At 42.4% G+C, this 27744-nt stretch overlaps 1 protein-coding gene across 10 annotated transcripts in view; it reads left to right on the plus strand.

The window, feature by feature from the left end:
* The first annotated feature begins 14155 nt into the window (after positions 1 to 14155).
* The window catches only part of celf6 (CUGBP Elav-like family member 6), an 867956-nt gene continuing 854367 nt past the window's right edge, over positions 14156 to 27744 (plus strand). For 2 of the 10 annotated variants that reach the window (XR_006309810.2, XM_043680222.2), the window contains exons 1-2: positions 14158 to 14513; positions 16717 to 16799. Coding sequence is in view for 9 of the 10 variants with exons in the window: in XM_043680222.2 (XP_043536157.1) it covers positions 14273 to 14513; positions 16717 to 16799 (324 nt within the window). In the remaining variant the exon portion in view is untranslated. Of the gene's footprint in view, positions 14514 to 16716; positions 16800 to 27744 lie in introns of all 10 variants that reach the window. The other 8 variants (XM_043680226.2, XM_043680224.2, XM_043680229.2 and 5 more) reach the window with 7 other exon arrangements.

The raw sequence follows: 27744 nt of genomic DNA on the forward strand, positions 1-27744 counted from the left end.
ATGTCCATAATGTCTCTCACCAACTTTTATGGATATGTCATAGAAAGCATTCTATCTGGATGCATAATGGCTTGTGATGGTAACTGCTCTGCTCAGGACCATAACAAACTACGGACGGTTGCGAGCACAGCCCAGACCATCACACAAGCCAACCTCCCATCCATTGACTCCATCTATACGGAAAGGCAGCCTTCATCATCAAAGATCCCTCTCACCCTGGCTAGAATCTGTTCCAACCTCTTCCAGAAGATACAGAAGCTTAAACACAAGAACCAGCAGGTTCAAGAACAGCTTCTTCCCTGCTGTTATTAGACTGTTGAATGGACCTCTCAAATTTCCAATCTGATGTTGATCTTGCTTTTGTACACCGTCCTTGCAGCCATAACATTGTATTTCTTGCTGTATTCCATCACTCTGTATGTCATAATCTGTCTGTGCAGCACACAAAACAAAACTTTTCACTGAAAGCAGGTACATGGGACAATAATAAATCAAATCAAATAAGTCAGATAACAGCAGGGAAGAATCTGTTCTTTAATCTGCTGGTATGTGGTTTCAAACTTTTATGTCTTCTGCCCGATGGAAGAGAGTATAACCGAGAATATTGTCCTTGATTTTGTTGGTGGTTTCCCGAGGCAGTAGGAAATATAGATGCAGTCAATAGAAGGAAGGCTGGTTCTTGTGGTGGACTGGGTTGTGTTCACAACTCTCTGTTATTTCTGAAATAATGAAAAGGAGTGAATCGCTCACACGTGCAGTCTCTATCATTGATCTGTGTATGCCCCCTGCTCAGGTCCAACCCAAGTTTCATTTGGCAAATGTACTCGAGTCATGCAATGACACAGCTTTAAAGGAGAAAGCAGCTCCTTTGTCCCTAAGTTCATGTTGAATTTAATTTTGGAAAAGACTGAGAAGCCTAGCAGTACTAATTGGGAGTGTGGATGTGACCTTTGCTTCACCAGTGCTCGACGCTGGATATCTCAAAGCCAGCACATGACCAATGCCCCAGAAATGTAAACATAGTTGGAACAAAAATCATTTAAATTAAAATTCTGTCAGTCAGCACTGAACTTCCAACACAACTGCCACTCTCGCATAAGCCCAGAGTGAATAATAAGGGGCTGTCTCCTCATTCCCTCAGGAAAATCCCTGGGAAATGACGTGAACTCACTTGGTCATGGGCATGGGCCCACCGCACACAGCTGCCTATAATTTGGCACTAATTGGCAGATAATTGGCACTCTCTCGCCGTGTGGCCACAGTGAAGGCTGCTGAAAGAAATGAAAATGTCGCACACGTGCAGTAGGGGGTGCTTTGTTAAGTTTAGCCCCATCAAGTATGTGCTGGCAAGATCTACCACCGGACCACAAAGAGCGGAGTGGGGGTGGGGTGGGGCAAATGGAGCATGAGATGATTGTGGAATCCATCTGTCGTAATACGCAACACCTTCATCGTCGTTTCCTTTTGCCTCCTGGATCATTGTGTGACATCCCACTCTCGCTTTACTGTTTGTCTGCCTTCAAAATCTTTTGTCTTCTGTCTGTTTTATTGAAATGCATCTTGCCTTTAACTAACATTAATGGCTTACATATTGTAAGTGGCATTTCAGAATCAAACCTGTTTTGGCCATGGTCCAGGAGTGGATTCAGCACAAGGGACAGCTGACATTCATTGCATGAGAATAGGGTAATTTAAGCAGTGATAATGGAGCTGAGCTGTTCGCGTGCATGCGAAAGGTTTCCTTTGTTTTTCGTAAATTACATTTATGTAGCACCTTTTCTGATTATCATGATTCCTGAAGGACTTTACAGCCAATGCAGCTCATTCAAATTCTTGAAGGATAAAAAGTGCAGTGGTTAATTTTCAGAAAAACAAGATCCCACCAACAGCAATAGGATAATGGCAGATGATGTTGGTTCCTTTTCAGGTTTTATAGAAGAATACATATTGGCCAGGAGATGAGTAGATAGATCTGTCTGTGTGTCTGTCTGTGTATCATTCATTCCTGAAGAAGGGCCTGTGCCCGAAACGTCGAATCTCCTGTTCCCTGGATGCTGCCTGACCTGCTGTGCTGTTCCAGCAATAAAGTTTCAACTATGTATCTATCTCTCTCTCTCTCTCTCTCTCTCTCTCTTCCCCTGGCCCCCACCTCTCTCTCATTCACTCACACTCTCACTCTCATTCTCTCTTTTACTTTCTCTCTAACCCATCCTCCCTGTCTCTCTCTCAGTCACGATTCTCTCTCTCATCTATCTTCTCTATTTGTGTGTCCCTTTCTGCCTCTCACACACATCCCCTTTCTCTCTCTCTCTCTCTCTCTCTCTCTCTCTCACCCATCCCCATTCTATCTCTCTCTCCCCTTTATCACTCGCCATCCACTCTCTCTCTCAAATCGACCCATCCTCTCTCTCTCTCAAATCCACCCTTCTTCGCGGTCTCTCTCTTACCCACACATTCTATCTCTCTCACCCATCCCCTTTTTCTCTCTTTCACTCACCTATCCATCCTTTCTTTCTCCCTCTCCCCTCACCTTTCTATTTCCTCTCCCCCCTCTCTCACTCACCATCCTCTCTCTCTATCATGCCCATCCATCCTCCTTCTCTCTCTGTCTCTATCTCTCACACCCATCCATTCTCTCTCTTCCCCTCGCACTCACTCAGCCATTCCTTCTCACCCCTTTTCCTTTGAAATAGGTCTGTGATTTCCTGGAGAGAGAGATGTTTCCTGTTGTTTAACATCTCAAAAGGAAGATGATGCCTCCAAGTGACTGTTGTCACTCCATGTTCTCACATTGGAGTGTGGCAGCAGCATGGTTACTGTAGCCTGTAGTCATTTCTGGGAGGGGCTCTGCTGATGTGGTCGGTCACAGTCATCTGCCCTGCCCCATCCTCACGTGGGCACCACTGGAGTTGTTCACTCTTGCCTGCTGGCATCTGCATCTCTGTCGATCCCTTTCTCTGCTGCCCTGTACCCTGCTCTCTGAAAGAGATCCCTATCTTATCAGCTCTGATCAAACGGCCAAAATAATGACATTTTCTGTTTTGGATGTCACTTTTTGGAGTTCTTAAGCTATTGCAATTTTGAGCACTTCACTTGTCTCAATGCAGTATCTGGAGATTTTAGCATACAGAATATTGAAAAGGCATCTGGTTGGGTATATGAATAAGAAGGGTTTAGAGAGATATGGATCAGGTGCTGACAAATGGGACTAGATTGGTTTGGGATATCTGGTTGGCATGGACGAGTTGACCCAAAGCGTCTGTTTCTGCGCTGTACATCTCTATGACTCTATGACTCAGCATTCACAATTCAAAGGCTTCTATTTTCTTCAGTTGCTGTCCAAATTTCTAAAAGTAGCAAGGTATAAGTTTTATTTGTTCTTGTTACAAGTTTGTGTCCTCTAGTTAACACTGACCTTCATCTCCATCCAATCATGAAAAAAAATTTTACATTCAAGATCTTTGCCCAGTTCCGATAACTAGAGTTGGGTGATCAGAATGAATGGGGGATGAGTCCCAAAGGGCCAAACGACCTACTCCTGTGCATATTTTCTATGTTTTGACTCTGCTGATATGATGATCCCGTTCATGACATTGCACTTAAGTAATGCTGTTCATTAACTTTTCTTTCCCCTACAGTCTCTTATTTCTCTTCTATTGGAGCGTTCTCTGCACTTTTTCTACTGTGAAATTAGCTCTTGTGATCATTGTTTAACTCCATCCAGCACAAGTTCTATTGCATTGTGAGCTCTGGGTTTTATCCTGTATGTTTCTGCTATAACATGTCTGGTAGATCCATTTGATATAGAATACCAGAAACTTGTCTGGAAATTTCTCGTGGAACTGTCTTTCATAGTAGGGTCCAGTCTGTAGCTGGGGAAGCAATGGCCTAGTGGTATTATTGTGGGACTACTCATCCAGAAACTCAGCTAATGTTCTGGGAAACACAGGTTCAAATCTCCTCAGGGCAGCTGGTGAAATTTGAAATCAGTTTCAAAGGAAAATCTGCAATTAAGATTCTACCGATGACCATGAAACTATTGACGATTGTTGGAAAAAGCCATCTGGTTCATTAATGTCCTTCAGGGAAAGAAACTGCCATCCCTGCCTGGTCTGGCCTCCATGTGATTCCAGACCCACACAATGTGGTTGACTCTCAACTGCTTTCTGAAATGACCCAATGAGCCACTCAGTTGTCACATTCAGTATGTAGTCTCAACAAAGAAATGAAGTGTATCAGACCAGCTGCCATTGACCTGGGCACTGAAAGAGACAATGGCAGAAACAGCCCCATCAACCCTGCAAAGTCCTTCTCACTAACATCTGGGGGCTAGTGCCAAAATTGGGAGAGTCATCTCACAGATGAGTGAAGCAACAGCCCGACATATTCATACTCATGGAATCGTGCCTGACACTGTCCCAGACACTGCCATCACCATCCCTGGATATGTCCTGTCCCACTGGCAGGACAAACCCAGCAGAGGTGGTGGAACAGTGACATACAGTCGGGAGAGAGTTGCCCTGGGAGTCCTCAACATTGACTCTGGACCCCATGAAGTCGCTTAGCTTCAGTTTCGACATGGGCAAGGAAACTTCCTGCTGATTACCACGCACCACCCTCCCTTGACCGATGAATCAATACGCCTCCATGTTGAACAACACTTGGAGGAAACAATGAGGCTGGCAAGGGTACAAAATGTAATCACTGGATGGAGGATTTCAATGTCCACCACCAAGAGTGACTTGGCAGTAACACTGCTGATCGAGCTAGTCGGGTCCTAAAGGACATAGCTGCTAGACTGGGTCTGCAGCAGTTGGTGAAGGAACCAACAAGAGGGTAAAACATACATGACCTCATCCTTACCAATCTGCTGGCTGCAGGTGTATCTGTCCATAACAGTATCGGTGAGAGTGACCACCGTGCTGTCCTTGTGATGACAAAGTCCCGCCTTCACATTGAGAATACCCTCCAGCATGTTGTGTGGCACTATCACAGTGTTAAATGGGATAGACTCAAGACTGGGTATCAATGTGCTGCTGTGGGCCATCAACAGCAGCAGAACTGTACTCCAGCTCAATCTGCAATCTCACAGCCCAGCATATCCCCCACTCAACCATTATCATCAAGCCTAGCAATCAATTCTAGTTCAATGGAGAGTGCAGGAGGGCATGCCAGGAGCAGTACCAGGCATACCTAAAGATGACATGTGAATCTGCTGAAGCTACCAAACAGGACTACTTGCATACCAACAGCATAAGCAGCAAATGATAGAGAGAGCTGAGAAATCCCCACAATCAACGGGTTAGATCTAAGCTCTGCAGTCCAGTCACATCCAGTCATGAATGGTGATGGTAATTAAACAACTCATTGCAGGAGGAGGCTGCACAATTATCCCCATCCTCAATTATGGAAGAGCCCAGCAGATCAGGGCAAAAGATAAGGCTGAAGCTTTCGCAGCAAACTTCAGCCAGAGGTGCTGAGTGGATGATCCATCTCAGCCTCCTCCAGTGGTCTCCAGCTATTACTGATACCAATCTTCAGCCAATCCAATTCATTACATGTGATATCAAGAAACACTTGGAGGTGCTGGAAAATGCAAAGGTTATGGGCCCTGACAACGTTCTGGCAATAGCACTGAAGACTTGTTTTCCAGAAGTTGCTGCTCCCCTAGCCTGACTCTTCCAGTACAGTTACAACACTGGTACCTACCCAATAATGTGTAAAATTGCTCAGATATGTCCTGTATATAAAAACAGGGCAAATCAAGCTTGACCAATTACCATCCCAAGAGCCGACTTTTCATCATCAGTAAAATGATGGAAGTTGCCATCAACGGTGTGATCAAGCAGCACCTCTCAGCAATAAACTTTTCAGTGATGCTCAGTTTGAGTTCTGCCAGGGTCACTCAGCTCCTGACCTCATTATAGCCTTGGTTCAAACATGGACAAAAGAGCTGAATTCCAGAAAGGAGGTGAGAGTGACAGCCCTTGACATTAATGCTGCATTCTACCCAAGTATGGCATCAAGGAACCCTCCTAGCAAAACTGGAGTTGATGGGTATCTGAGGGGGCAAAGTCTCTGCCAGTGGGAGTCATACATGGCACATAGGAAGATGGTGGTGGTTGTTGGATGTCAGTCATCTCAATTCCATAACATCTCTGCAGGAGTTCCTCCGAGTAGTGTCCTAGGCCCAAACATCTTCAGCTACTTCATCATTGACTTTCCCTCCATTGTAAGGTGAGAAAATATTCAGCACATTTCACAACTCCTCAGATACTGAAGCATTCCATATTCATGTGCAACAAAATCTGGACAATATCCAGGCTTGGGCTGACAAGTGGCAAGTAACATTGGTGCCACACAAATGCCAGGCAGTGACCATCACCAATAAGTGTCAAGCTAACCTTGTGCTGTTACCAAAACTGAATTCCCCCACTATCGACATCCTGGGGGTTACCATTGACCAGAATCTCAACTGGACTCACTGCATAAACAACTACAAGAGCAGGTCAGAGGTTTGGAATACTGCAACGAGTAACTCACCTCCTGACTCCCCAAAGCCTGTCCACCATCTACACAGGGACTCAAGTCAGGAGTGTGATGGAATACACCCCACGTGCCTGGATGGGTGCAGCTCCAACAACACTCAATGAGCTTGACACCATCCAGAAAATAGCAGCCGACTTAATTGGCACTGCATTCACAAGCATCCATTTCCTCCACCACTGACACTCAGGAGTAGCAGAGTGTATTATCAACAAGATGCACTGTAGAAATTCACCAAAGATCCTCAGACAGCACCTTCCAAACCCATGACCACTTCCATCTGGAAGGACGAGGGCAGCAGATACACAGGAACATCACCACCTGCAAGTTCCCTTCCAAGCCATTCACTATCCTGACTTAGAAATATATCGTCGATCCTTCACTGTCACAGGGTCAAAAACTTAGAATTCCCTCCCTGAGGGCATTATGTGTATATCCAATACATAGACTGCAGCAGTTCAGAAAGGCAACTCACCATCACCTTCTGATGGGGTGACTAGATAAGGGCAACAAATGCAGACTCAGACAGCAACACTTGTGTCCGATGAGTGTATCAAAAAACTGACTAAATTTCTTTAATGAGAAAAGCTTCTCTCAGTTTGGGTTCCAGGTTGATAATCCATTTCACCCTGTCACCTGGAAAAAGATAGGTGTGCAATTGACAATGTCATAGGTCTTGCACAACCCCGGCCCACAACCTTGCCAGCAAAACATGCGAGGCCTGCTGTAAAATCCGTTCATGGTCCCACAGCACTTTGTCTTCAACCCTCCCCCAACCTGACTTTGATTTCCTCCTCCCTTTATGCACAGGCGTGATGGGCCAAATGGTTGCCATCTGCACTGGTATGGTTTGATGTGTATCAATGGCAATGGCTTCAGCCACAACATCTTTCCATTCTCTCTGTCAATCTCTGCATTCCACTGCCTGCCTTTTTTAAAAATCAGTTCCAAGACCACCTCTTGTATTGAGTTGGACCCAGCTGACCCAACTTTGCTTCTGACTTCTTCTCTGTTAATCACTTTGCTTGCTTCACACATTGATTTTATTTTATATTATTTCTATTTATTTTTGCATGAGATTGGGATTATATTCAGCATTGACAGGTTGGGCCGAAGGGTCTGTATCTGTGTCTCGATGACTCGATGTGTGTGCACATAATAGTGTACATGAAGGATGAGTGCTGCAGTTCTTGACATAGGATCACTGGCAGGGCTGGTGTTTATTGTACCTAATTTGGTCTGAAGGGATAGTTAAGAGCCGATCACATTATGTCGGCCAGACTGGTTAAAGACAGCAGGCCTCCTGCCCTCAAGAATACTCGTGCACCTGATAGTTTTATTTTACAATAATCAATAGTTGTCATGGTCGCCACTATTGAGACTGGCTTCAAATTTATCAATTGCGGTTAAATTTCAGTGTCTATTGTGGCAGGATTTGAAACCTGTGTCCCCTCACTCCCCAGAATATTAGTCTGTCCATCCGGACTACCAGTGCGGTGACATTACCACCACCATTACCCTACCATCTTCACACACCAATATTGTCGAAGAGGAATGATGCCCCTTTTGCTATAAAGGCTGACTGGTTTATCAGGCTGAAGATTATGTCTGGCTTATTTCTGACATATGTGCCTCATATTGGGGCAGGACAATGGCTCAGTGGTTAGCACTGTTGCCTCTCAGTGCCAGGGACCTGGTTTCAAGTGTGACCTGTGTTCCATTCCAACCTCGGGCAACTATCTGTCGTGAGTTTGCACATCCAGTCTGTGTCTGCAAGCGTTTCCTCCACGTGCTCTGGTTTCCTCTCTGATTTGCACAGAGATGTGCAGTTTAGGTGGATTGGCCATGCTAAATTGCCCATAATTTCCGTGGATGTATAGGTTAGGTAGATTAGCCATGGTAAATGCAGGGTTACAGGGATGGGGTGAGTCTGGGTGGGATGCTGTTTGGGGGGGGGGTCAGTGTGGACTCGATGGGCTGAATGACCTGCTTCCACACTTGTAGGGGTTTTTTGTAGACTAAATTAGATTAGATTAGATTACTTCCAGTGTGGAAACAGGCCCTTCGGCCCAACAAGTCCACACCGACCCATTCCCCTACATTTACCCCTTCACCTAACACTGCAGACAATTTAGCATGGCCAATTCACCTAACCTACACATTTTTGGACTGTGGGAGGAAACCGGAGCACCCGGAGGAAACCCGTGCAGACACGGGGAGAATGTGCAAACTCCACACAGTGAGTCGCCTGAGGTGGGAATTGAATCCAGGTCTCTGGCGCTGTGAGGCAGCAGCGCTAATCACAGAGTCACCGTGCTGCCCACTCCACTGTGCCACCGTGCCACCACTCCACTGTGCCATTATGGATCAGAGAATTGCTGAATCCTTCTCTTAAAAGGGTCCTCCCCTCGTTATGTTTAACGATACATAACACTATCAGAAGCTCAATGCAGCAAGTCTATGAAAGTCTGGTGTGCCATGAAAAACAGAATTCTTTTGACGTTTGGAGCTCGACATCCCAAACCATAAACCTACTTTCAAATATTCACCTGTATTCAATTTTCAACACCAGCAATTAAAAACTTGGCTACACACTTGGTAACTGCAGGGTTCCTCATCCAGCTGATCCATCCCCTGCCACTGCTGAGCACAATGCAAAATGTATTCTGCAATTTAGTTTCTCAATATGCTGAGTGAGTTGGGGAAGATTCTTCCGAAAGAGTGAATTTCCTCAGCAATGAAAAAAATGTTTTTTTGGTATTGATATGTGGATGCATATATATATATATATATATATATATGATAGGAGGGAATGCCCTCTGAATTACTCAAGTGTGCCTCCTGGTGGCTTTGGTCAGGCAAAGTGACAACAAGAGAATGGTGCAGTTCCTGGTCCATCTGAAACTCTCTCCAATCTCAATGTTGGCAGCAGCAGGGACTCTGAGGGAATGTACAACTGTTGTGTTTTACCTGTGCAATAATAGATACCAAGAGAAAGTGGAAACAAAGTTGGGGAGACAGATATGACTAGGTACAAGGTGAGACATGTAGATTTTGAGGGAATAGAACAGTGTTGAATGGGGACATTTATATAGAGTGTATGAGAGCATTGTTGTTGTTGTATCATTCTGCTGGCCATGAAGGTACCAGGAATGACACTGAGGCAAGGAATCATGTCCCTTCTCCTGAGCCAGGAGGCTTCGGTTCAAATCCCACCTGCTCCAGAGGTGTGCATTAATATCTCTAAACAGGTTGATCAAAGATATTTATGTCCTTTAACGCTTAGAAGGATTGGCATTTTTCTTTTAAAAAGGTATTCAGATAATAATATGGTAATCTGTCTATCGATTGTTAACTGTTCCCAAAGCCTAAATATATAAGCTGCAAATCCCAATGATTAGCTGAGTGAATCAAACCACATGTTCCTTTGACTGTTCAGCATAGGCAGAGTACTGACTACATTACTGCACTCAACTGACCTGTGTTTGTCAAGCCCAAAATACAATGTCTCCTCTTAGATGTGATGCCACAGTTGTGGGCGTGTTCGTCAAGTTGGGAATTTGGATTGTATGACGGTTCGTCCCCTTTCTCGGTGACATCCTCAGTGCTGTGGAACCTCCTGTGAAGCGCTGCTGTACTGAGTTGGTGGCAATCCCATAATTAAGCACTAGCTCAACAATCCTGGGTGAGTTACTTGAATAAATAATTTCAGATAATCACTTCAGCTTGTACAATGTCCAGTTATGCAACAAAAGTGATAGACATTTATACTCACGGACCCATTCTTTGTAATTAAAGAAATATATTAATATTGTACACTTTTTTTTGTATTGCCCAGAGGCTTAAAGAGTCTAAGATTCCCATCCAAGGCAATACGTCAGCTAAGCAGACTGAGCCTGCTATCCTATCGGTCTTCTCTGGTAGTATAAATTGTTGTGCCTGTTTGAAATTTGGCATTCTTGCATTTATACTGATGAGTTCCCAAGTGAAAGGCTTTGCAACATATCTCTCTTTTTTCCAATGCTAAATGTTTTTTCTATCAAACCGATGACTCTCGATGAAACGGTGAAATTTCAGGATAAGGTACAGCACAGAGTCATTTTGTTTCACTAGCTGATTCTGCCATTTAATGAGATGATGGATGATCTGTGAACCATATATACCCCATAACCTCCTAACGACTTTGACTGATGATTTCCAGAGCAAAGTTCACAGCTGGCTTCATATTAGTTATTGTTTATGGAAGAGAGCTAAACATTTTCACCTGAGGAAAGGAAGGGTCCCTGTTCTGAGGAAGGGTCACTGGACCTGAAATGTTAACTCTGATTTCTCTTCACAGGTGCTGCCAGACCTGCTGAACTTTTCCAGCAACTTCTGTTTTTGTTTCTGATTTACAGCATCCATAGTTCTATCGGTTTTAACATTTCCACCATTTGTTTGCGTAGAGAAGTATTTCCAAACTTCAGTCTCGAAAGATCTCGCTCTAACTTTTTCACCCATTCCTCCTTCTCCTGGATGCCCTACCTAGCAGAAGTAGTTTACATTCATCTGAACTACCTGTTCCCCTGAATAACTTGAAAAAAATTGATTCAGTCATCTCTCATCTTCCAAATTTGGAGCAATGTAATCCTAATTTGCGTAACCTCTCCTCATTATTTAACTCCAGGAGTCCAACTACCATTCTGGTAAATTTATACCACACTCCTCAAAGTAAAAGCATCTGAATGGGTTTCTAATATGAAGAGTTTAGAGGGAAATTGGCCAAATGCTGGCAAATGGGACTGGATTAATTTAAGATATCTGGTTAGCCTGGACAAGTTAGACTGAAGGATCCATTTCAGTGCTGAACAACTCTTTGGCTCTATGACAAAGTACATTCTTCCTACAGTGTGGTATGCAGATTGCTAACAACACTCAAGTATGGATCAAACCAATGGTTCATAGAGTTGAAACCCATGACTTCTATGTGAGTACGTATATATATTATAGAGAGAGTGAGAGAGAGAGAGAGAGAGAGAGATAAGGAACAACATTCCACTAACCTTTTTGATTATTTTCTGTACTTGTTCATGATATTTTAACGAGCTTTGTACCTGGTGGACATATCATTGAGACTGTTTCTTCCTTTTAATCCATTGGCAATATTATTTTTAAAGGAGTCTGCGTGTGGTTTAAGGAGCAGTTTGTCAGTAATGATACCAGTGCTTTCATTGCCAGTACAACTGTTTAAAACCCCCTTCCAAAGGCAGATAGAAACCTCTCAGATAGCAACCATTGACATAAAGCAATGCAGCTTCTTGCTAACCTTCATCCTCTGTGACAGTAATCTGATGATCAAAGCTGTAAACTCTACCAGGTTGAAAATGTGCAGGTATTATACAAACTTACACCACAGAAGAAGGCTATTCAATTTGTGCCAAATTTTAAATAAATTCACTGCAATCTTTTCTTCTGAATACACAATAGAATATTGTGGATATATTTCAATCATGTTTAATGTGAAATTCCTGAATTCAGAGGAAATTATTTAATTTGCAAGTGGTTATTGTCCGGAAATGAGAAGAATCCCATTGGCTATTACCTTGGGTACATGTGTTCATTATCCTCAAGTTATTGCCCATTCTCTCCTTTTCACAAACATCTACACTCAAAAGACTTATATTATTCAATTCTCAGTATGGTCTCATTCATAAGCAGTGTTGGTATTGTAATGGAATACACACACTCTGTACTTCACTAAGAATTTGTGCCATTTATTTTGTAAATTGTGGCACTGGAATCATCAGGGTTAGTTTGGTATGGATGATATTCAAATTCTTGACCCCTATCTAAGAAGGTAAGGATATTGTACATAAATTCTGGGATGTGATTTAGTTCTCTTTGCATCTGTCATTCACTCTTTCTCTACTGCCTCTGTCTTTCTCACTCTCTGGTTCAACTCTGTTTCTCCATCCATTCTCTGCTTCACTCTCTCACTGCCTTTCCCTGTCACTTATGCTCTCTCTCTCTCTCTATCTCTCTCTCTCTCTCTTTGTCTATCATTCTCTCACTCTGCCTATTGCAATGTCACTTTGTCACTCTGTTTGTCTCTCTCTCTCTCTCTCTTTCAGTTTTTCATTTTCTTTCACACGCATGTATTTTTTCCTTCCAGGAGGGTGATTTAGCATGAAGTTTCAGTCTGGATGAGACAGTGAGATACCTAAGTGCAAGGTTGGGTACTACAAATGACAGTAACTTGCAACCAACTCCAGACATCAGCTGGTCAGGTACCCCATGACTTCACACTGATAAGGAGCGACAATTAAACTGACAGGGAATAAATTGGAAAATGGAATGCTTCATTTTGTCTGGCAAACAAAGCACAATGATCTATACCATTGCATCTTTCACTGCACTCTCAGGAACGAATCCAAGAGTTTTTATGAGATGCAGTGATTCAGCAAGGCATGGGTTAAAGAGGAAGCTTGTCCTGTGCCTCTGCGTGTGTGTGTGCGTGCGTGTGTGTGTGTCATAAAGATTTTCTGCACAGAAACAGACCCTTCAGCCCAACTCATCCAGGCCGACCAGATATCTTAAATTAATCTAGCCCCATTTGCCAGCACTTGACCCATATCTCTTCAAACTCTTCCTATTCACATACCCATCCAAATGCATTTAAATACTGTAATTGTACCAACCTCCACCACTTCCTCTGACATTTCATTCCATACAGTCACCACCCTCTGCATTAAAAGGTTGCCCCTTAGGTCCCTTTGAAATCTTTCCCCTCTCACCTTAAACCTATTCCCTCTAGTTTTGATCTCCCCTACCTGGGCTTAATGTATAATCCCACACCCTCTCTTGTACACACAGGATTGTGAATGGAAGTAGGATGTGTGTGTGTGTACTGTAATCCCACACACCCTTTTGTTCACATTGGATTGTGTTGGGTTGGGTCTGTGTGTGTATGTTTGTGTGTGTCTACTTTAGTCTTCATACCCCCTGTTGCCCACACTGCATTGTATTGGGAGAGTGGGATATCCGTCTGTCTGTGTCCTGTAATCCCACCCTCTTGCACACACTTAATTAGGGTATCTGTGTGTGTGTATATACTGTAATCCCACATACCCTCTTGCACACTTAATTGTGAATGGGAGTGGGGTATATGTGTGTGTGTATATACTGTAATCCCACACACCCTCTTGCACACACTTAATTGTGAATGGGAGTGGGGTATCTCTGTGTGTGTATATACTGTGATCCCACACACCCTCTTGCACACACTTAATTGTGAATGGGAGTGGGGTATCTCTGTGTGTGTATATACTGTGATCCCACACACCCTCTTGCACACACTTAATTGTGAATGGGAGTGGGGTATCTGTGTGTGTGTATATACTGTGATCCCACACACCCTCTTGCACACACTTAATTGTGAATGGGAGTGGGGTATCTCTGTGTGTGTGTGTGTGTGTATACTGTAATCCCACATACCCTCTTGTTCTGATTGGATTGTGTTGGGGTGGGTCTGTCCCTGTGTGTGTGTGTGTGTGTGTGTTTAGCGGGTGAGCCGGACAGAGGGCTCCTGTACCTTTAAGGCTCCTGACCGTGTGTGAATCCAGCCACATTTGTTTCGGCACCAACCATGCAATCCTGACGTCAGGACTTGCAGAGTCTCCTAGTTAGAGGCTGACGTGAGCGATCAGAGAGAGAGAGAGAGAAAGAGAGAGAGAGAGAGCGCTTGAACATGGCCACTGTAACCAACGGAGTGCAGCTAGACAACAGCAACAGCGGCAGCAGTCGGATGAACGGCTTGAACCACAGCAGTCAGAACACCATCCCAATGAAAGACCACGACGCCATCAAGCTATTCATCGGCCAGATCCCCCGCAATCTGGAGGAGAAAGACCTAAAGCCGCTGTTCGAGGAATTTGGGAAGATCTATGAATTGACTGTGCTGAAGGATCGTTTCACCGGTATGCACAAAGGTCTGTGGCTCCCAGTCTCCTTCTGTTCAATGAAGACACCCCGGTGCAGCGTTATGTGTGTGTGTGTGTTAATATAACAGAGAGCCCGGCTGACTTTATTTTTCCCTCTGGCTGGTTGGCTTTTACTGCTAATGTCTGACCACTTTAAGGTTTTGTGTTTTTTTTTAATTTTGCGTGTGTCACTCCTTCCCCATTACTTTTCAACGACCTGTCATGAAAGTTTCCCGAGAAATTGCAAACAGCCGATTTTCCTTCATTAGCTGGAGAGTGGATTTTCTGCCTCTCTCTCCCTCTCACTCTGTGTCCAGAAATAAAACAAACACTTTATTCGGTGTTCTGCTGACCTGATCTCATGTGATTTTTTTTTGATGTCCGGAATTAGACAGCCTTGATTAGTATGTCTGAAAAAAAATCTAAACATGACCCTCATCCGAAAATGACGGACGCTCAAAAGTTTATTTCAGTTTGTGTATTTTTTTGTGTGTGTGTACAGAGCTCAAATCGGAGCTGCACTTTTTCCTCCCTCCCTTCCTGCAATTTTCTCTTTCTGATTTGTAAAAACAAACGGCTAAATTTACAAACAATTTTTTTTTCAAAAAGAGAAGCATTTGAAACTGTGTCTGGTTAATCCAGGGTTAGGGATTAAACGTGCATCATTGTCATATTCGGACTGTGAGACCGTGAGAAAGTTTTTGCAAAATTCCATTTCTGTTTAGCTCGTGATCCGGTTTGAGTCTGTGAGGGTTGGACACTACCACTTTCGTCCGATTTGTCACTTCAACGTGGACCCTTGTGTGTGGGTGTATTTTTTAATCGTACTTCGAATCCTGAACCATGTGTAGTACATTGCCTTTCAATGACAGATGCAGATCCACAGTGACTTAGCTCTGTTGCGGTAAATCACTTTGGCCTCAAGTTAAGTTGCGCAATTTCAGCTCAGATCTATTTCTGTGGATTGTGTCTATTTGTATCTGTGTGTGTGTGTGTATATATATAAGGAGGGATTTCTTTTTACTTTTTCTCTTCTCTCTGTTTCTGCTTTCTTCCTGAGAGTGTTTATTTTAACTACTCTGTAGACTTGAGCCTTTCATTCACTGACTTGAGATAGCATTGGGTAACAAAAAAAATTGTCAAGTAATATCATCATTTGCATGCATTGGCTGACCTTAGCTTGTGTTAAATTATCAATGGGATGTAGATCTTAATGGAAATACGTTCTCCTCCACTGGGCTTTGGAGTTCATGTAACTGCAGTTGTCAATAATTTTAGCTTGGACAATAAACTGTGGACATTAATGCACACCCATTTATAGTCAAGTCTTATTAACACGGATGCTGATGAGGCCATACCTGACGAGCAAATGACTGCTTTGTTCTTGTTCTATAAAGAGACGGATTGTTGGATCTTAAACAGCCATGATAAGCAGCCAAACTATTGACATCTGTTGCAATACATACTAATAAGATGTGTTCACAGTATAGTTCAGCTTTTGAGTTACCAGGAGCCCTTGATGAATTAACTGCCTGGAATGTCTGGACATTGTTTTGTCTTAACTGGGCAGCAAGAATTAGCATGGTGAGTCTTCTTGCTGTGTCTGTCTTTGCAGCAAAATAATCTTTACTCCTAGCTCCCTTGCATTAATTGTCATTTGAATGTGCATGGTTGCAGACCAGGGATGCTGCTGTCCACAGTGAGTGTTGCAGTGATATTGAAGAATTCATGCTAAGTTGATGTACTGGATGTCGAAATAACCTACCGCAAATCAAGTCTGTGCCCTAGACTGTGCTCTTGTGTGTAACTTGAGACAGTTATGATATAAAATCCCTTTCTGAGCAATTGCTTCTTTTTTGTAAAATATGAAGCTTGATATTGGGCCGATTGAATTAGGTCTGTGATTTGACTGAAAAGTTTCAATTGGACATTGACTTAAACCTGCCTCATTAAAGAAAAAAGCTGTCTGTAGCTGAACTTGTTTAGTAAACAAGCCATTTTCTGTACTTTGTCGACTTCATTACTGCATCTGGATTTAATTTGAACAGGGAAGCTGGGTGGGGAGTGAGATAAAATTGCCTGCTTGGGAAAGGGAGATGTGGAGTGAAATGTGAACACGGAGACAAATTTTCTGTGTTCTATGTGCAGGATTTAATAAAATGAGTACACTAGCATTTATGGTATTGAGTAACTTGCTCTGTTTTTCACACAGGTTGTGCCTTCCTCACATACTGTGCCAGAGATTCGGCCCTTAAAGCTCAGAGCGCTTTGCACGAGCAGAAAACGTTACCAGGGGTGAGTGGATAATTTTGTTTTATTACCTTACCGTTATGAAAGATCTGACCTTTTTATCCCTTCACCCACTTCAGTATTTCTGCCAGGCTCTGCGTCTTGGCAGTTCCTGTTTGTGAAGGCTCTTGTTAACAGTGGTGCACATGCATCATATACTAGTTGCTTCAACAGCAGAGCAGAAGAGGACGGCTTCTTTTCATGAATTTCTACCCCCCCCACTCCATCCTCCCATCACCTCCTGCATATAAAAATAACGTGTCAATCTGTCCTGTCAGTCACAGATCTTGACATTGCAGCAGGCAAGATCATTGCAAGATTTCACAGAGTGCAAACACTGGCTGAAGAGAGATCCATTGAGCAACTGCGCATTGCTGCTCCTGATTTCTGAAATGAGATCTGCCTGTCCCACGGAGCAAACTGCTTCTGTTAAGGCATGTGAGACTGGCATGATACCCAAGTGGTGTTATTTCCAACATTTTCAATCTCTCCTTCCCTTGACATGTTCTCTACCTTGGCACTTAATGATCATTTCTAAAACGTGTGTTTTGGGCTTGGAATTAAACGTTGTTGTGCCTGGATTTTTTTTTAGTTTTTATTTTGCATCTCTGCTAACGCTGGGTTTGTAGTGCTGGGGTGTTTTTTTTTGTAGCCGAATCCACTTCCCTCTGAGCTGCCATGGGCTGAATTAAATTTTTTTTTGGATACGTCATGCTGCAGTATTTGCATTGTTGTTCAAGTCACAAATATAAGCTGATAAGACGAATGAATATAACAGGCTTTGTTACAAGATGAGGAAGACCCTTCACTTCATCAAGCTGGGGGCTGGAGGGAGGTGGGAGGGAGGGATGTGAATATTAAACTGGAAATGAGTTCTGCAAATTCCATTTGACGCTTCCCATTTTGACCAAAGGACTTTGTTGAAAAATTACTGTACCATTCACATTGATTACTGTTATCTGTGTTCCTGTATCCAAGTAAAGCAGACAGTGATAAATACTGTTGCCCTGAATGCTATATGCTCGGTTACATGGGGAGGGGTTGGAGGCAAAAATAGAGGTCAGCTGTTTTAAGTGTTAATGTTGTGTTGCTGAATTGCCATCGCCATTTGAACTGGCAATACTGAAAATGGAGGGGTTGGGGTGCTTTCTAACCTGTCGTGAGATGGTGGACACGAGAAGTTGCTGGAGGATGTGAAACAGTTGCAACATATGTACTTTTTTTTGAGTCTGAAATTTACTCTCTCAGTCAGACATGTGGCCACACTTGACATTTATCTGCACTGCTTAATTTCAAGGTAGTTAGATGAGACCCGCCTCCCGGTGACATGGATGTCAGCCTTTGACATTCGATGTGGTACTCCCGTTTGGTTAGTTTCCATGCCCATCATACAATGTTCCAATAATGCGTCTCTGACAGTAGGAAGCAGGGAGCTGTCCAGCATTTCAGCACTTGTGACGGGGAGGTAGCCCATGTTCAGCAGATCCATTTTTGTTTCCCTGTGTGCTGTTGAATACCTAACGAAGGGCAAGCGCGGATTTCAGTGGTTAAGAGATGCGGTTTGACGCGATTAGCAACACGTTAAACGTCTATTTCCGAATCCACCGGGTGCAGTTACTCATTCCCGGCTGATACTTGCCAAACTGCAGCAGGCACCGCACTTGATGCAAAAGGTTGACAAGAGAAACTCCTGTCTTCCTCTGTAGGGCTGGTGAAATTTTTATTATATAAACACTGCATAAGGCTTGAGTGCTCTTTAGGGCTTTGCCTCTCTGTGCAGATGCTGATGTTTCCCATCGAAAGTTATGAATATTTATTGCCTTTTAAAAAAAAGGGAAGATTTTTTTCGTCAGTGGTGTGAACACTAGTATTAAAGAAGGGGCTCTTCACTGCCTGTTGACATGGATTGTTGATTCTACAATAGGTTTTCCATTCCCATTATAATGTTGCTCCACAGGTTACTTCTGTACCGACGGGGAATTCTGTATAAGTAGCACTTCCAATTTAGGATTGCAAATATTTTATCTTTGGATTTGCCTTTGAACATACTTATTTTTGTGTAGAAAGCTGTTTTGCTTGTAATTAGTAGCAGTATGGTCGTTCAGAGAGAGAGCTATACCTTTTTCAGATAATGATTTTCTTTATCTCTGGCTGTTGCGAAAAGGCAAAATTGCAATCCTCTCTTTTCAGGAGTAGTTAATAAATCATTAACCAATCCCCTATGAGGTTTCCACCTTTAAAAAGAAATTGAACAATTAATTCAGTACAGCTTTTGCTATTTATTGAGTTGCACAAATGTATCCTGTGAAATTGTCCTTGGTACAATGGGAAGTTTTAACAGTGTAAAATTTCATTGTGGTGCATTTAATCTTAGTTGATTTTGAACCTGTTAATGCCAGATTACTTTTTTATTTTAAAAAGATACTCCTTTTTTTGATGACTGATGTTGTATTTAATTTTGAATGTCCTTTGCTTATTTCCAAATGTAGTTTGTTTCTGTTTTGGCTTGGTCTATACCTTGAAGCCTAATGATTGATTTTTCACATACTTTCATGGTTCTGGGCTTCATAATTGCTGTCACCTTTGCTGCAGTTTTGTTTTAGTTGTCAACCATAAAGAGATGCACGGATAAGTGACTTTCCTGGGTGCTTGGGATCTTTCTGCATTTATAGTCCCATTTGTAGTTTGTGAAGCCACCATTTAGCATTCTTCACTCTCAACTCCCCCTTTCAGTTGCTTAACTCGCAACTCCACAAACAGGGCAGAGAGGTTGGAAGCTCACTCTTGAGAGTGAGAAGGAAGAGTGATACTGCACAGTTGTTTGTGATACTTCAGCATCTCATTGCGGCTATTTCAATGTAAAATGTCCTCAGGCACTTCAAAAGAAACACAACCTCACTACAATTTTGCATAAATATCGAAGGAGTCTTTAGGTTTGGAGGCCAAATACTTGGTGAAAGAGGAAGAGTGCATTAAAAAAATGAGAGGGAGAGACAGAGAGAGAAACAGACAGAGAGAGAGAGAGAGACTGATGGTGAGGAACAGAGCTCAGGCCTAGTTGACAGAAGATAGCAGGGGTGATGTGTTAGAGATACACAAGAGGCAAGGGTTGAAGGAATGCAGAAGTTTGGGAATTTGGAGTGGTGGAGGTAAGTTCAAAGGTTCAAAGGAAAATAATCAATTGTGTCATATAATTTAAAGTGCAGGTTACTGCTGGGAAGGCTTTTATAGGATACCTCCACTTAATATTTTGGATTGTTCTTGACCAGCGTGGGAGGAGATTAAAAGTGGAGGTAGTGGGTGATATATTTTTCATGAACTTGACTTGGCATGTTTTGACACTCCTCTGGGGCAGAGGCAGGGATGCCACCACTGTGTCCGAAGACCCCAGATTTTAAACCCAGAGTGCCTAGCACTGGGCTCGAACCCAGAGCTCTGATATAAAATGCTGCAGGCTCTGCAGATTGAGCCAGCCAGGCCAGCAGGTGGTGGCTGACAACGCGTATCTGATGACCTCCGGGATTAACTCCAGTCTGGATTGATGAAGATCTCTCTTAACCATGAAAACTATGTTCCTCAGGAATGAAGTAGGTTCTGTAATCAAAGTTTTCGACAATCTAAATCCAGATCACCTTGTCTAGTATTGAATGGCATTTGTATCTCTGCAGTCTGATAAACTGACATAGATGAAGCTTTACATTGAAATAGAGTGTACTGAAGCAAACTTGGGGTAAACACTCATTGTTAAGAAATTGTAGGGGGGTACTTTACATTGTGTGCAGTTTGTGGTGACTGTGACCAGAGATTATTTCCTGTCAACACTGAGCACAAAATATTTGATTACACAATACTGCTTCAAAAATACTTTGTGTTTATCCCATTTCTGTCCAAATGGAGAAAGCTGTGGAGGTAACACCTCAATTTCCCTTTTGCCTGAATTCTACTTCCCCTTCAAATGTTGGAATCAGTGCTAATTTACCCCCTCCCTGTTCCAAATTCTTTATGTATAATTTGCATCTCTTCTCTATGTTGAACACGTCTTATCTCAGAATGGAGAATTCTGGGCAGGAAATGTCTCATTTCAACACTAAAGTTCCTTCTACTTCCTAATTAAAATGCAATCTGTGTGACAATTTATCTCCCTTTGAAATTCCAAATGGATGAGAAATGCAAGCTAAATGATGCAGTTAAAGTTACTGCATTGAAAGTGTTCATGGATACATTAAAAGAGATCTTGTTTTCTTCGCATAGTTTGAAAGGAAAAATTGGCATTTTTTTTTCAATTCCGTTGTGATCCATTTTGATGTATGATGCTTGAATTAATATAACTTTTTTTTTGACCTCTGCTCCCAGTTTTGTGCATCTGGTTTTATTTATTAATGAATATCACACTGGTGTTGCTAAAATATGGTTTGTTCTGAGCAGTATTTTTAGATGTGCTTGATTTGAGTTTTTTTTTAAATGAATATTTTTATCCCCACTGCATTTAAACTGGAATTAATAATGAATGTGCTTGGCATGAAGAGTATTAAACAGTTTGACCATAGCAAGTTTGTTTCTCGAACTGCCTGTGTGTCAAAGAGTAGGACATTGATTTACCATGTTTCCGAAATGTAGGAAACTCCACAGTGATGCTGTAAACCGACAGCAGTATCTAGTCAACAACTTTGGGTTTCAAAGAGTTATGTGGGCTAATCTGTCAGACAACTGTTGGATGGTGTTCATAGTTGCAGTATGGATGACTTGATGTGTATCAAACCGTAGAAATAAACCTATATCTTATTTTTCATGTCACTATGCCCAGCATACAAATGTATTTCCCTTTTGGGCAACTTGCTCACAAGCATTTCTTTCTTCAAGTCCGTTTCTAGTCAGATGTTCAATCACCCAAGAGGCAGCATTATAATCTTCCCCTTGTGATATTTTGTTTCTGCTCTTCAGTGTCATTTTACCCTCTATACTTGCTCCTTATCCAAAACATGGCTCAACTGTAATGGAGAGCATGCCTTGAGGAAGATTGTGGGGCAGCAATGGACTGATCTGTTTCCTTGTTTCACCAACTTGTCATATGGAGGCTCCTTCCCCTCCTCATCTCTCTGGTATTGGTTTAGCCCAGTTCCACTATCACCATTGCTCCTCGGGCACCATTGTGCATGCCCAGGTGGTGAGGATCACTGGGCAATCCATTGATTGACTGCTATTCAAGACAGACCTGACCCACCTCTTCAGCACCTCAGAAGGGTCGATGGGTAGTTGATAGCAAGGGGAATTCCAGCTGGTTATTTTCTCTTACTGGCCTAACTCAAAAGAGCCATGTCAAATGTTCCACGTTCCCACCACCATACCAATCGTGGATAGCTAACACAACACTGACATGGAGAAACATCACATCCTCCCAGTTGTTATGGTTCAGTATCACATTAGACAGTCATAAGCTTTAATATTGTTAATCCAATACATCCAGCAATTGGCCAATGCTTGGATTTGGCTTCACAAAATGACAACTTTCAATTACATTGTTCTTTCCTGTCATGTAACATCCCAACTCACAAGGAGTTTTTGGAACAACATATGACATTGAGCCATGTGAGGTACTATTGGGGGCAAATGTCCAGAAGCTTCAAAGAGATAAGTTTTAAGGGCATTTTAATGGAGGAACATGAGATTTTAGGGAAGGCATTCCAGATGTTTGGCCTTACTAGCTGAAGTGGCAGAGTGATTAAAATGGAGGAAGCTCAAGAGAACAGAGTTTAGTGAGTGTAGAAATCTCAGGAGGTTATGGGGCTGAAGGATAATGTAGAGGTAAGCAATTGTGAGGTCAGGGAGGGATTTGAAAATAAACTGGAGTACTGTACAATTAAGATGTAGCTTCATTGAGATATTAATGCAGATCAATGAGTGTGGGGATGGGGTGTGGGGGGAGTTGGGGAGAGTGAATGGAACACAGTATGACTTAGGACACGGCAGACAAAGGGTTGGATGAGAACAAATAAATCCTCCCCAGAGAGTAGGATGACCGCCACATGGGAGTAGAGGCAACAAAGGCATGGATGAAGCATTCTGCAGTGGACAAGCTGAGGATAGAGTCAGGTGCTGTAATGGAGATGAAGCACACACAAGACTCGATTTATTTAAGTTTTGTTCCACTTGCACATTTATTTTCTACATCTTTTACATGCAGTCGGAATGTAGCTTTTAAACACTTGTTCTTTGTGCATCAGTCAATAATAAAATAACACCTTCAGCTGATCTGTTCTTTAGTTTGTTTAAATACCTTTTCATTTATTACTGTGTATTTTGAAGTTTGACTTTAATTCAATCAGTATTCGTACTGTCGAGCTTTGTACTTTTAGACAAAGTCTGCTGCTATGACCTTTGCAGTATGACATGTGTAAGTATTATTAATTTGATCATAGTGCGAGCAAATACAGTGGTTTGATTGGTTGGCTGCTGTTCATTTAATCTCTATTGAGGACATGTTGTGCCTCATACTTTAGTGTACGACAGTCTCAACTAATCACCTCTCCAGTGCACTGCTGCCGAATTGAGAGTTCGTTGTCGTTTTTTCCTCCAGACTCAATTTAAAGCTCTGACACCTAATATACATATTGCAAGGGGCAGATCTTTCTCATTTTCTTTCTTTCTCTCCCTCCTGCTCTTTGTCTTTTTTCCTCTCTCGCTCTTTTTATTTCTTTTTTCATTCTTTCCTTCACTTTTTCTTAATTTTTTTGTCTTTATTTCATTTTTTTCTTTTTCCTTTCTCTTTCTCTTGTTTTCTCTTTTTTCACTCTTTTTCTTAATTATTTTCTTTCTCTCCCTATTTTCTTTTTTCTTTTCTCTTTCTCTCTCTCTTTCTTTCTGTCCTTCTCTCTTCCTGTATCTCTGTCTTCCTGTCTCTTTTTCTTTCTTTCTAATTCATTCTTCCTCTCTTGATTTCTCTCTTTTTTCTTTTCTCTTTATCTCTCTCTGTCTTTCTCCTCCCCTCTTTCTTTTTCCCTCTTTCTGTGTCTCTGTCTTTCTCTCTCTTCCCTCTTTCTTTCTGTTTCTCTCTTTCTTCCTCTGTCTCTGTTTTTCTATTTCTCCCTGTTCTTTTTCTTTTCTTTTTTCTCTCTTTCTTTCTTCCTGTCTCTCTGTGTCTCTCTTTCTCTTTCTCTGTCTCCTTTTCTTCCTCTCCGTATCTGTCTATTTTTCTCTGTTTCTTTTCCTTTTCTCTTTTTCCCTCTCTTTTTCTTTCTTCCTTTCTCTCTCTGTCTCTCATTTTCATTTTCTTTCTGTTTCTTCCTCTCTCTCCCCCTCCAACCTTTTTCCTTTCCTCTCCTCTCTGTTTATGCCTGTTGTTCTTTTTTTCTTCCCCTTTTTAATGCTGTTCTCATTTGCCTTCTATCTAATGTCTCTCACGTTTACCATTCATAGTATATAATGAAATCCATACTCTGACAACAATATATTGTTCAGAAACTTACTGTGCACAGAATCTTCAATTATGGATAACTCCTTCCTCCCTTCCAGCATCCCCTTTCTCCTCCAGCCTGACATTTTCAAAACTCACAGTAGGTAAAACCTAATCCCTCCTCCTTGGTTTAGTTAATTTTCTATGCAAGTTTTGCAGCTACAGATCTTGAGTCTTCAGCTAGGTTCTCTAATCAAACACAAAGGGAAAATAATGCAGTGAGTTCTGAAAGAAAGACTAGATATTAACAAAGGACAGTATTTGCATTCTAACCAGGAGGTGACAGTAATCCAAATACCTCTGCTCACTTTCTACCCGTGAGCAGAGGACTATCTGAGTAAACAAATGGAAGTAACAATGTTTTTGTGAGGATTTGGAGATGCCGGTGTTGGACTGGGGTGTACAAAGTTAAAAATCACACAACACCAGGTTATAGTCCAACAGGTTTAATTGGAAGCACACTAGCTTTCGGAGCGACGCTCCTTCATCAGTTGATAGTGGAGAGCTCGATCGTAACACAGAAATTATAGCAAAAATTTGCAGTGTGATGTAACTGAAATTATACATGAAATTATATATTTTTCAATGTATAATTTCAGTTACATCACACTGCAAATTTTTGCTATAAATTCTGTGTTACGATCGAGCCCTCCACTATCACCTGATGAGGGAGCATTGCTCCGAAAGCTAGTGTGTTTCCAATTAAACCTGTTGGATTATAACCTGGTGTTGTGTGATTTTTAACTTTGTTTTTGTGAGTGACGCTGTACATTGTGAAATAGCTGGTTCCACTATGTCGCTCAGTTATTAGCTCTGGATGAGAATACAAAGAAGTGCACAGACCACTTCTAACAATTGTACCTCTTTCATGGGTGGTTATTAAGGTTCAGTGGTAGTGTCCCTACCTCTGGGCCAGGAAGCCTGTGTTCAAGCCCCACCTACTCCAGTGGTGTGTCATAACAAATCTGAACAGGCTAATTCAAATAACTACCACACTCACTGTGGTGTAGTGATAATTTTGTCTGATTAGTAATCCAGCAGACGGGGCAATGCTTTCGGGAATATCAGGACGGCTGCTGGAATTTAAATTTATTAGTAAAATCTGGAATACAAGACTAGTCTTGGTAATGCTGACAACTTTTGATTGTTGTTCAAAACTCCTTCTTGGTTCACTTTCTCTTTCTTTCGGGAAAGACACCTGTTGTCCTTACCTGGTCTGGCATTCCATGTCGGAGAAAGTGAGGACTGCAGATACTGGAGATCAGAGCTGAAAATGTGTTGCTGGAAAAGCGCAGCAGGTCAGGCAGCATCCAAGGAGCAGGAGAATCGACGTTTCGGGCATGAAGAAGGGCTCATGCCCGAAACGTCGATTCTCCTGCTCCTTGGATGCTGCCTGACCTGCTGCGCTTTTCCAGCAACACATTTTCAGCCGGCATCCATGTAACCTCAGATCCACAGCAATGGGGTTGACTATAAGCAGCTCTCTGGAATGGCCATTTAGTTCAAAGGCAATTAGGGATAGGCAACAAATGCTGGCCTCACCATTAACACAAACATCCCACCAAAGAATTTTTCAAGATAAAGTAATATTGGTATCTGTGTAAGCTGGAAGTGTTGCACAACTGTTATTTCTGAGGGTGGTGTTTTGTCCCATCAGTGTGAAGGCTCAAAATTATTCTGAGTCCAACTTGCAGGAATATTCAGTGGCCAGTAACAACATGCTAATGACTAGCCCAATTATACTGGTCAGCATGTAGAGTGAGGAGGTTGGTCCATGATTACTTGTTCTTTGATGTGGTATAGCAGGAAGGTGGGGAAATGTGGAAGGGATGGTAAAATCGTTTGTAATTCTCCCATGCTGGGAAGGGGGACACCTGACCAGGTCACCCAAACAAAGTCAACAGATTCTCCCCCTCCCTTACTGCACAATACTTGTCTGATGTGCATACTAGTTAAAGGCAGGGGATGTGGTACTGAGTGCACCACTTCCATCAAAGCTGCCTAGGCTTTCGAGAGCACCAGGAATTTCCATTTCAATGGCGCAAGTGGCAATTTCTGGGGACTCAAATTCCTGTTCTGCAGAGTTGGCAACCCATCTTGCAGAGGAAACTGGCTTGGTAAGTCGTAGCCCAGCACATTGTTCAATGGTTCTGTTTTGCCAGCAGCAACAACAGACCATCTTGGACAAATGTAATACACGTAGGAAGTAATCGCTCTCGACTGTCCTTCCCATTCACACTAACAATGATGTACACAGAGTGCGGCACCCACTAATAATGATTTACACTGAATGACGAACACTGTAATGCCGGGTTTTACACTAAAGAATGATCTTGCAACTTACATTAAACGGCTGTAACTGCGCATAAAATTCAATGAATGGCAGAAACGAAATTATAATGATTTTAGCATAAATAAGGCGAAGTGATTTACAGGCAAGCCATTGTAGCTAATAGGCAGCCAATTGCAAAGAGATGGTGAGATATGAGGATGCGTAATAACTGTCTCTTGCACTGGGGGACGATGGAAGCTGAAAGGCCCTGTAATAACCTGCTGAAATTCTCAACAACCTTCCAATCTTAACAATGAGGAGGATTGGAAAAGGAGGCTGTGCTGTTTGTGGGGTGTCAGTTGAATGTCCAGTTCAGTGGAAGAGGTGTAAAGGCCTTCACTTTGTCAATAGCCCTGCATTCATTTTCTCTTGCCTGTTTGCTGGGGAATTGAAGTGAGCTCACTGCATGTTCTACTGTGTGTGTGTGTGTGTTTTTGTCTGGTTTTGCCGGCAATTTTAACACTCTGTTAAATTAGCAGGACCTTAAATGTTCACCTTGACAGTAATTTTGTTTTTAATTAAGAATCAACGTTGAATGATTGGCAAGCCTGTAGACTGAAAAGTGAAAATGAATTTGGTAGCTTGTCTTTCTTTAATAACAAATGCCCTTTTGTTTCTCACTTTTTTCCCACTATTAAGAAAAGTAGCCATATGATGTTGAGTGGCTCCACATCCCTTCCCTGGGGCTGAAAAGACTTGTAGTTAAAGACCAAAATTACCTTCACTGAAGAGGGAATAATAGTTCAGAGGTAGCTGGAATCCAGAAGTGATCATTAATTTTGACTACCTTCTGCTGGTTCATGGTGTCTTGCTGTGTGGGTTTGATTTGAAGGAAGGAAGTTTGATTCAGATTAATATTGCATTCTGTTTTTATATATATTTAATGTACTTTTCAGTTTAAGAGAAAATTGTTTCCCCTTCCCTCTTCGGTTAGCACTGCTGCCTCACAGCACCAGGAACCCAGGTACAATTCCAGCCTTGGGCTGTGGCTCAGTGGTTAGCACTGCTGCCTCACAGCACCAGGGACCTGTGTTTGATTCCACCCTTGGGTGACTGTCTGTGTGGAGTCTCGATGCTCGGGGACCTGCAGGCTCAGTGGCTTGGCCATGGGAGATGCAAGGTTACAGGGATAGAGTATGGGGGTGGGTTTAGGTGGCATGTTCTTTGGA

This window comes from Chiloscyllium plagiosum, unplaced genomic scaffold (assembly GCF_037043375.1).
Source record: "Chiloscyllium plagiosum isolate Xiang-an unplaced genomic scaffold, Cpla_swu_hap1 HiC_scaffold_42, whole genome shotgun sequence".
Taxonomy (NCBI): Eukaryota; Metazoa; Chordata; class Chondrichthyes; order Orectolobiformes; family Hemiscylliidae; genus Chiloscyllium; species Chiloscyllium plagiosum.